The sequence below is a fragment of the Convolutriloba macropyga genome, unplaced genomic scaffold (genome assembly GCF_964194025.1).
Source record: "Convolutriloba macropyga unplaced genomic scaffold, txConMacr16.3 SCAFFOLD_734, whole genome shotgun sequence".
NCBI classification, from domain to species: domain Eukaryota; kingdom Metazoa; phylum Xenacoelomorpha; order Acoela; family Convolutidae; genus Convolutriloba; species Convolutriloba macropyga.
In genome coordinates, this window is record NW_027450176.1 from 49,026 (window position 1) to 59,723 (window position 10,698).

At 34.1% G+C, this 10,698-nt stretch overlaps 1 protein-coding gene across 1 annotated transcript; it reads left to right on the forward strand.

Annotated features, from left to right (window-relative positions):
• The first annotated feature begins 8,086 nt into the window (after positions 1-8,086).
• On the forward strand, positions 8,087-9,423 carry LOC142355685 (uncharacterized). Its single transcript, XM_075407767.1, has 2 exons — positions 8,087-8,717; positions 8,917-9,423. Exons 1-2 carry the CDS (start codon positions 8,385-8,387, stop codon positions 9,181-9,183), a joined length of 600 nt encoding a protein of 199 aa, XP_075263882.1. The 5' UTR covers positions 8,087-8,384; the 3' UTR covers positions 9,184-9,423.
• Positions 9,424-10,698: the final 1,275 nt, after the last annotated feature.

Genomic DNA, 10,698 nt, shown 5'->3' on the forward strand with positions numbered 1-10,698 from the left:
GCACAAATTTTCTGTTTTGAACCACTCCTCTTGCTTAGGGATGCGCTCTGATGATAGACAAACAAAATGCTGTTCCTCTGGTTTCCAGTTGTTCTTTTTTGCTTCCTGATGCCAATTTGTTTTTGAAGCGCTCGGAATTCAAACAAAGTTTTTTCCGTCTTTTGTGTCTTTGTATTCTCTGCAACCAAAGTGACAAGATGTTGTTACACCCAACTGTTCTTCTTGACACTACTCGTTTTTCTGATAGATCCTTCAAAACTAAAAACAAGATGTTTCTATACTTTTCGGATTCCTCAAGGACCTAACTTCATAGTATAACTTCAAACGATGATTTCTTTTCAAATGATGAATTAACCTGATTTTATCTGCGAGGTAGAAGTTACTCTCAACTTGTGTTCTTTCTACTCGACGATTGTCTTCCCTGTCAATTGGTCTTTGCTGGACAAAACAACAGTTGATGAGGTCAAAATTTCAGTAATTTATTATCTTTCAGAATGCTTTTTCTGTTCCTTTTTTATATAAATTCTATTGAAGAATCAATTACTTCCTTTTATCGTGTTCGAACTTGTTGTTTTCGGATACGAATTTCGTCAAAATGTAGTACGTCTGAATCATATGGCTTATTGTGTAATAAATAAAAGGGAAGTCTTAACAGTCTGAGACAGACGAGGCCGAGTTCGAGTTTGAGTTTGTGTTCTAAAAATAGCCCTTAGGTAATAATTTCATCAGAAAGTAGAACGCTTCCTACCCAGACGTTTCACATGTAGTTAAAAAACAAAACCCTGCATACGCAATACCATTACATAGATTATTCACATTAGATACCCAGATTTCTGCTACTGCGCAAAAGTGTTCACTGGATTTATAGCCCGCAAACGTTTGTATACAAACAATCTTCTTCACAGGGTTTAAATATCCCTCATATACTTATAAATTTGTGTGCTTCAAAGTTGCGTATGCAGGAGTTAACCCTGATTACGCAATACCAATATATAGTTTATTCACATTAAAAGCCCAGATTTCTATGCAAAAGTGTTCATGACAAATATAGAGTGGATTTATAGCCCTTAGGCATTTGTATACAGACAGTATTCTCCACAGTGTGTTAACTTTCCGTATAAACTTCCACACTGCCACATTGAAAATGGATTTCAGGTAAGTGTTTTAAATTTTCAGGCAACAATCCTAAACTAAAAGGGAATAATTGCCAAGAACTTTTCATCCGCGCGCATGATCGAACACGTTTGGGTAAAAAGAGCCAAAAAGTGGCCTAGGGTGTACTGGTTTCTTACTACTAATGTATGTGCGCATAAGGGAACTGCACTAGCAAACCTAGTTTTTTTTACAACACTTTGAACACAATTTATTTTTTGAGCTAACATTAAAATCTTGCATTATTTGAATTGAATTTGCTGATCACTATAGAGACAATATGGTTCTTCTAAAACGATAGCGAAGTATACCACTGCGAGGCGTAATAACCCGCCATTTAAGGTACAATTACAGTAATTCCACTTAAATTTTGTCGTGATAATTTTATCCGCTTCCAATAGTCAAATTACTGTGTTTCATTGCGTAACGCTAACAGGTGCGAATTGGCACATTTAAGAGAAAACTAACTCGGATCTGTACAAATGTTCTAATTTGAAATTTTTATCTTCATTTGAATAATTTTTCCTATATAAGGGAAGAAGGAATGTTGCCCGTATGTGTTATGAAAGGGGAAATCCGAATTAAATATTCATTTAAAAGATCGAGGTAATGAAAATTTGACAACTTTAAAATCACCCCGCTAACATTAATATTGATTTGTGACATGATTGCACAAGAGTCTGGAAATGGTTGCAGCAAAGCCTCATAAGAGATCTTCTGAGCTGGTATGAGTTAAATAGACAGCTAGAAAAATTTATCACGAGCCATCTCCTTGACAAGTGCTAATTGCAGTTCGTCTAATTTATCTAGAATTGGCAATATGAGATTCTTTTTGAGTTTTTTTGTTCAAAAAAATTCTTTTCTGTAATTAAAGTTCTTAAAATTTGTGCCTAATCTAATATGTTTGTTTCCACAGATTTTGTGGTAAGCAGTGACAAATTTTTCAAAAAGTTATCACGGGATGTAATTATACGAATATAACATACGCTCGATAGTTTTGCAACCAGACCATTTAAATTTTCAAACACTATAAAAACGTAATCACAGCGTTTTGGCAGATAAATTGTTCGTCAAAAAATCCGCTAAGCTCTGAACAGAACATGCAGCAATTGCAATTCCCACTTAAAAAACGCCAAAAAACTGAATGATTATGCCAAATTCTTTCAAATCATTTAGGTTTCAACAGTTTTAGAACTTCAATTAGTAATCAAGAAGTAAATCACCAAACAAGGCAACATAAGATTTTGAATTTTCTGTACCAATTGAAATCTTTTCTCATAAAAATTATGTGCAAACGTTAGTTGCTAGAACACGGCTACCGAAAACCGATGAAGGAAAAAGACCTCGGTTGTTTTGGAGGGTAAAAACGTTTCTCGAATCATACCCTAAATGGAGACGAACTTAAGGATCTTTTTGTTTTGTTCAGCGATGACGCGAGATAATAACGTGTTCTGTCACAGTTTAAGGGCAAGTTATTAGCTTGCCAACGTTTATTGCTGCGCCATGTGAACCGAAAGCAAAACATTAAAAGTTTAATAATTTGTTTAGCTCATGGAGTACATTTCTCTAATTTTTGACACTTACATAAATTTAGATTAGGAAATTGAAAGAAGTTTCACTTAAAAAACTTACAAGACAACTTCAACAACGCAACCAACCGCTGGCACAAAACTATACGACTGTATGATTCAATGGGATCGGTTGTCGAATATCCTTAATTTAGAATATCTTGAAATTCCAATTTTAGGGATCTTCTTTAAAGACTCTTAGAATTAAGTTTATTTAAATTGGTTTCTGATCACAAAACTATACGACTGTATGATTCAATGGGATCGGTTGTCGAATATCCTTAATTTAGAATATCTTGAAATTCCAATTTTAGGGATCTTCTTTAGAGACTCTTAGAATTAAGTTTATTTAAATTGGTTTCTGATCACAAAACTATACGACTGTATGATTCATTGGGATCGGTTGTCGAATATCCTTAATTTAGAATATCTTGAAATTCCAATTTTAGGGATCTTCTTTAAAGACTCTTAGAATTAAGTTTATTTAAATTGGTTTCTGATCACAAAACTATACGACTGTATGATTCAATGGGATCGGTTATCGAATATCCTTAATTTAGAATATCTTGAAATTCCAATTTTAGGGATCTTCTTTAAAGACTCTTAGAATTAAGTTTATTTAAATTGGTTTCTGATCTGAAATATAAACACTGTCTTTACAATTCACTCAAAAATTATTCAAAAGTCTCGTGCCTTTATTTTTTTGCTATTTCTGGAAGCTAGAAACGAACTTAAGTCTCAAATTCTCGAAATAATTTTTTTCTTTAATTTCAAGTTTCATTTTGAAAGTTTAGTTTTTTCAATGCTGCAAAATTTTATTGAAAAACATCGCATAATTTTAGCGTTGAAAACAATTCTTCAAAAATTATTTCTACTATTTGTTATTTTAGAGAAAGTGGGGTTTTAGGAGTTTAAGACATAGGTATTAGTAGTAGTTTACTTATTGTTACGATTTTCTTCTCAAAAATCTGACATTTTTTTCAAAACGACTGGCTTATTACTGGGAAGAATTGTGAAATTTATAAATTTTTAATACAAAGTGGTAAAAATTATCAATAGTTTCAAGATTAGTTTGTTTTCTTACTTGAAAGAAGAAGGATAAAAACACAAAAGACAACATCGTGTAAGATTTTGATAATTCAAAAACTTAGAAACCAATTTTAGCATAATAAGATCAGAAAAAAAACAAAAAGAAAACAAATGGAACGAAGACTATCACTTCCGACAAACAAACTTGGAAAATAAGAAGCGGTTTTGGGAAAACCATATCAATTTATGAGAACTTCTTTCATGGCTATCAAAAACCGATGACTCAAGCATCTGGGTTGCTTTGGAGAGTAATAAGTTTTCTGGAATCATACAATGGTATGAAGACGATCCCAATGGTAGAATTGAAGATCTTTTTAGTTTTGCAAAGCTCCGAGATAATGGTATGTTTCATAATGAATTTAGGGCAAAATACAAACGTGAAAATACTATTTGCTACACCATGGCAATTGAAAACAAAACATTAAAATTTTAATTATCTTACTAGCTTATGAAGTACGTTTTCCAATAGTTTAAACATTAAGTAATTTTCGTTAAATATTTTGAAATAAGTTGAACTAAACTTCCAAAAAAGTTTAAAAATTTTAATTGGCGACAATTTCAACAACGCAACCATCCAATCAACTGCTGGCAAAATGCTGTTCTTCTGTATGTCGAATTGTACTAGGATTTTGAATAACATCAAACAAGCGCACAGAAAATGGAATAATAGTTCATTTTCAGACATGGAACAAATAGTCCCACGTAACGTGGTCTAAATGGCAATTTTTAAATCCATTGAAAATAACGTGGAAACATTTAAAGCAAATAGAAGAGGAAAACGGGTGTTGAAGTAAACAGCGAAAACAGTGGTTCTCAATGATACGTTAAGCTATGCCAAGTGAGCGGCAAAAATTTTTAGCCGTATGTATTCTAACCAGGGTTTTCTGGAGGGAAAAAACTGTTCTGAAGAACTTGAAAAAAAACAGCAGGACAAGTCCTGACGTACAATTCAAAGAATTTTCATTGACTAAGCAGAAAAACTAGACCAAGAATGGACTATGAGTGAATTGAGACAACCATTTTAAAAAAAATCAGATCAAAAAATAAGAAAAAAAACTGAAAATCAATGTCAAAATGCCGCATGTGAACCAAAAATACAATAGCGAGAAACGAAAATTTAATTCAAACAAACAACTAGGTCTAGAATGAGCTGTGAATGGATTGGGAAAACCATTTAGAAAAAAATCCGATCCAAAAAATCGAAAAAACAGTAAAAATCAGAGTGAAATTGCCGCATGTGAACAAAAAACCACTACCGATAAACCGAACTTTTGTTCAAACACCAATTTTCTCACTCTACTTTAAAATTAGAGCGAAAAAAATTCACGCCGCAAAACCACTCGCTTTTTCGCTCCATTTCCTGTTTCGGCGTGACCAAAATCACTACTCCAATTTGACTTCAAAAATCATGAAAATGTGTGAACAGATCTTAAAAAAAAGACAGCGCCCCAATACAATTCAAATTTTTTGAATTGTAAAAAAACAACTGTTGTGTTATGCGCAACTAATAAGAAAGCGACTTCTTAGCAAAGAAAAATTGGGTATATTTATTCTAATTATCCATTTCTCAAATAATTTTCCTGCATAGCCATAGCTTTCTACTAGCGGGTGTGAAGCATAGGCGAGGATGGAAAGCGCTACAATTTCCTTTATGAGAATGTTTTTAGTTTTTTTAGTTTTAGAATTTTAACCAATCGTCTATTATATTTACATACGAGTGCCCGTATCTTAATGATAAATCTGCACATTACGATTAAAGTGTGCAAACCTAATCAGAAATTTTTGTGTCATCTATTTGATCTGCCACACTTAGGGCTGTCAATTAAAAAAAGATCTATTCTGTTTTGCTCCCACACCAGCTTAGTGGGAATATATGTTTCATGACCCCCAGGCGCACGCGCATTATTTTTAACATAGGAACGTGCTATATAAAGACATATAATTTGTAACTGGGGGTCCTAGAAATACGGGGGGGGGGTGGGGGCATAATAGATCCAAAAAAATTACAATTAGTTTTGTTCAGATTGTATTGTTATCACAGAGAAATACATAGTATTTAAACTGAATTTTCAACAATTATTTTTAACGTGTCCCCACTTTTTCTCTTATCTTCGGCAGCCAGAGAATTATTTAAGTCTCAAAAATTTGAGAAACATACTTTGTTACAATTTAAAGTTTCAGGTTTTCAAGGGTTCAAAATTTTCCTTGAGAACAGCTCATAATCTCAGTGTTGAAAGCAACTTCGGAAAAAATATGTCGACTTATTGTTAGTTTAGAGAAAATAGGAGTTTTGGATTTTAAAAAATAGGTATTAGTAGTGCTTTACTTGTTGTTGACGATTTTCTGCTCTAAAATCTGACATTTTTTCAAAACACCTGGCATATTAGTGGAAGCACTTTTGAAGCTAAAAAATTTTGTAAAAAAGTAAATATGAGCTACAATTTTAATTTTAGCTTGCTTACGTACTTACGAGAAGAAAGAACTTAAACCGAGAACCAAAATCGAGCAAGGTTTTGAAAATTCAACAAAATGGAAAAATATGATGTTAAGAACAGACAAAAACTCTATGAAAGCAAATGGAACAAACACTATCAGTTTTTATTTATAAAATTTGGAATATTATAAACAGTTTTAGGAAATTGACAGGCAGCATCGGAATATCGAAAGCTTGCAAAGGAGTTTAAGTATTTTTAAGATTTCTGGATCCTGCCAATTACCTTGAAACAATTATTTTGGAACAATAAACAAGGTCTGATTGTGTTCTTGAATGAACATTCTTCAGCTTTATATGAGTATTTAGTTTTCAAAATTTAATTGGTCTCATGCATAAACAAAAGTGCCGTCAATTGAAAAAAAGTCCAATCGAAAAACTTGGACGTTGTCGTGCAAGTGGTTCAAACATCTTGCATGAGTCATGAAAAATCTTTTTTGGCCTAAGTACTTATACAATAAAATTGCCTTGGAAGACTCTCGCAAATGTATTGGTTAATAGATCTCTAGGGAAAATCACACTTCAAATTTTTTAAAGGATTATTCAAACGATAATGATTAAAAATAACAGAACCCGGAGGTTGGTGGCAGAGTAAATCAGCGATGAATCAGTATAGGAACATTCTGTTTTTTAGAATGGTCAGTACTCAGTTCATGTCCCAACTTAAGCGGGCCATTCCTGATTTCTGAGTTAAAATTACGACATGAAAAATAATATGCTGAGCTTAACTCCCGCAAACACGGTTTGGATATATATGCGATTCGAACTTCCTCGTGGGTACTTGTAACAATTAATTTGCGTAGCAGGTCGTAAACCACTAAGCTAAATGGGATTTGTGATAATTACCTACAAATCAACTTATATATCAATAGTGTGTGTACTACTATAGTAATAACCAGTTATAAGCTACAAAAGTATGACATTATTCTGCTCAGAATTAATTTCGTGGTATGAGTATTTTTCAGACTTTACAGGATAAACTTAGCCTGAGCGAACTCTATGACCTCAAATAAATTGTAATGAAAAAAATGCACATAAAAAACTTAAAATATTCTGGATATGCAATATTTCAGAACTGAATTACGTTTTTTCTCTTGAATTATGCTGGCTCAGCGCTGAAATGCTCTGAGACTCAAGTCCGGGAAAGCACAATCCTCAAGATGGAGTCTTTCATTTGGGACCATCCACGGCAGAATATCGTATTCTAACTACTGTTAAAAAATCGTTTATATCCCACAATGGCCTAGTGCCATAGAGTGTATTCACATGACTATAATCAGCAAGACCCAAAAGTGCTGTGCTTACTACTTATCATAGATTTAACTCTTCTAATTTTCTTTAGAATGTTCTAGATTTTTTAAGCTTGGCAGAAACTCTGCGCAAAAGATAAAGGAGCACTAAAATCTGACTAATTTGGAACTACTTTGGCAAATTTATTGTACAGCTGGCCTTCAAACCTTTTGAAAACGATGCTATTAAATAGTTTCTTCGTTCGCTCTAATTACACTTCGGTTTTGATCGCGGCCATCTAAAATCACGTGTTTGCTTGCTAGCGCGTACTTTGATATTTATGGTGGTCTTTAAAACTACGTCATAGGGCCCCATGCTGTTCATTAATAAAGAGCAATTTTTGACATGTTCGATAATTGCATGATTTAAATGCCTGTACAGAAACTTCTGTCGAATCAAAGAAAGGTAAATATATAAATATACGCAATTAAAATTGAACTCGTGCGCTCTTTGATTCAAGCTAAGCCTGCATAAAAGAACAAGTCGAGCATCAACTTGTTTTTTCAAGAATTTAATTTTGCGATTAGAAATGCATTTTAAAGCTGAAAACGCCGTTGAAACGAAGTTTTAGCTAATGAATAAATATTTATTAGTTAGAAAACAGAGTTTGAGAGAATACTTTTATATTTTGAGCTCGCTGACAGGTTGAATAGATAGTTGTACAATTTTGCTGGTAAAAATTTTCTCTCAAAACGAGTTCCAACAAAAAATTTTATTGAGTTTGAACAGAAATTGTTTTCTTACGATTCGCTGAGACTGAATAAAAGTCGTTTTCTTGTGATAAAAAACTGAAGATGTTTTTTCGCGACCAACTTTACGGAAAAGCGAACAAAGGGTGGTGGATGATTGGAGCTGGAACCCTTCAACTCGTTTGCCTCGCATTTCTCTCCGCTTCTATTTCAACTGTGGAATATAAAACCAATGACGTCACACACCATGGCCAGTTCATGAAGTGTCCAGCGGCAGGACCTCCCGGATGTGAGAATATGCCGGACTTGGTGATGTTGGAGGTGTCCAAGGTGGCGTCTGCGATCCAGTATGTGATTGCTGTGGGTCTCATTTCGTACTTGATCGAGTTTGGCATTTTGGTTCTGACCAAGCATGCCGCCATTTACTTATCACCCGCGGTGAGTTTTTAAAATGATTGTGATTTGGCTTGAAGCCTATGAAAACTTCTGGTATTAATCACAAACCACTCAACTAAAATTTGGAAGAGACTTCTGCAGAGTAACGTTACCTTGCTTGAAACATGTAATTTGTAAGCTCAAGAAGCCAGGAGTTCATAACTGGGTCCGAAACTGAATAGCAGCTGTTTGTTGGTTTCAGATGCATCACCACATATACAACGTAGTGATTGTTCTGAGCTACATCCAGATGTCCTGTGGCTTCTTTGGTCCCCTCTGCTGCACCTGGTGCCTCAATGATGAGATGGAAGACCTCGACTGGGGATACTCAATGTTCCTCCACTGGATCCAGTTCCCATTCTCACTTCTCAGTTTCATCGTAGTGTTCCTCACCCCAATGTACACTAAGGAAGAGGACTTTGCGGGTGGCGATGATGACGGGCAAAAAATTGAGTCAACTAAATTTTGAACAAAAAAAGACGGCTGTGAAGAAACCAAAGGATGAAGAAAGCAAATCAAATTTGTAAACAAACAGGCTTTGGCATTAAAAAAAACCGAACCAAGAAGAATAGTGCACATTTTCGACGAAATAGCAAAAACTGACTTTTCAATACAGAGTTAGACGTTTGTATATATAGATAGCAGACCTTTTATTGTCTATGCTTCAGACAGCTTTGTGTAATCAAAGTCCAATAATTTTGATGATTTGTTGTTTTTCTCTAGGCCAGATTCTCCAGTCATACTATGATTTGAGTCTGATTTCAGTCTAAAAAGAGGGTCGCTCCTGCATGAATTCAGCTGATCGGAGCCTGCTTCGAGCGCACAAAAGTCTAATCAAAGGTCACGTTTTTCTACAACATTCTGATTAGAGGTAATTCCGCCAGGAACCTCAACCCGGTTCGATCTCTTTACATCAGGAACTCATCAAGTGTCACGGGCTACTCTGTGTTGGTTCATCCGGACCTAACAGTGCTGTATTACAAAATTAATCCAAAGCAAATCTAAGACAAAAATTGCGCATTTTAAGCTAATCCATTTTATGATATCAAAACTACAATTAAAAACTTTCAATCTAAGAAAATCGAAATCCGACAACTTGACCAAATGCAACCAAAAATGCGCATGAAAATCAATCAAGCAAACCTAAAAAATATCTATCAAGACGTAAGCGCTGCTGAGAAACCAACTTACCGCAGTCAGGCTTCACCAGAATCAATGTACGAAGTACAAATACTGAAATTATCAGATAACACATAGGGTAAAAGATAATTGAAGAAGGCTCAACTGAAATTTCAAGGTTGAAAATAGATGTCATAGGACAACAGAGGTAAATTTTTTTTTCACGATAAACCGTGGAAATCTTTTGCTCACACCTGTGTGTCTCTTCTCTAAATACACGTGCAAAACGAAGGTCGAAGGCTAGTACAAAAATCTGCAAATCCAAGTTGAAGATCAATATTATGTATCCCCGGCCGATTCTTGCAAAAAGACGTTAATCTTACTTATCTTGCAAGACCATGTTAATCCTGCAAGATCTTCCAAGATTCTTGCAAGATTATGATCCGATATTCAATCTGCGGTAAAATTTGAAATTTTTTCAAGAAGCTTAACAGTAAAAAAACGGCTTTTGCATGATTATGCTAGTAATTCTGATGTCCTTTAGATGTTAAGTTTTTTAACCAGGAAAAGTCTAAGTATATCGATTTTCCTTTGGTTTTTCAAAAATTAACAGTATTCGTTTTTGCATAATTAGATTTTTGTCAATATTGAATAGAAGAAACAAATACCCGGGGCTAACTAGCTGTAACAAGAAAACAAAATTGTTTTGCCATAAAGTATTAGCATTTTACCCGAAAGTACATATCGACAAGCATCTATCAATTCGAAAGTAGAAAAACAAATCTTCAGAAGCTTCGAATGAAAGTATCGGAATCTTCAGACCAAAAAATTTCTTTCAAAAAAATTTGAACAAAAATCAATAATA

Excerpts from the sequence above, each read along its gene's own strand:
- LOC142355685 (XM_075407767.1), top strand. The coding sequence starts at position 8,385 with ATGTTTTTTCGCGACCAACTTTACGGAAAAGCGAACAAAGGGTGGTGG. Across the intron at positions 8,718-8,916 it reads CCATTTACTTATCACCCGCG|ATGCATCACCACATATACAA; the intron begins GTGAGTTTTTAA and ends TGTTGGTTTCAG.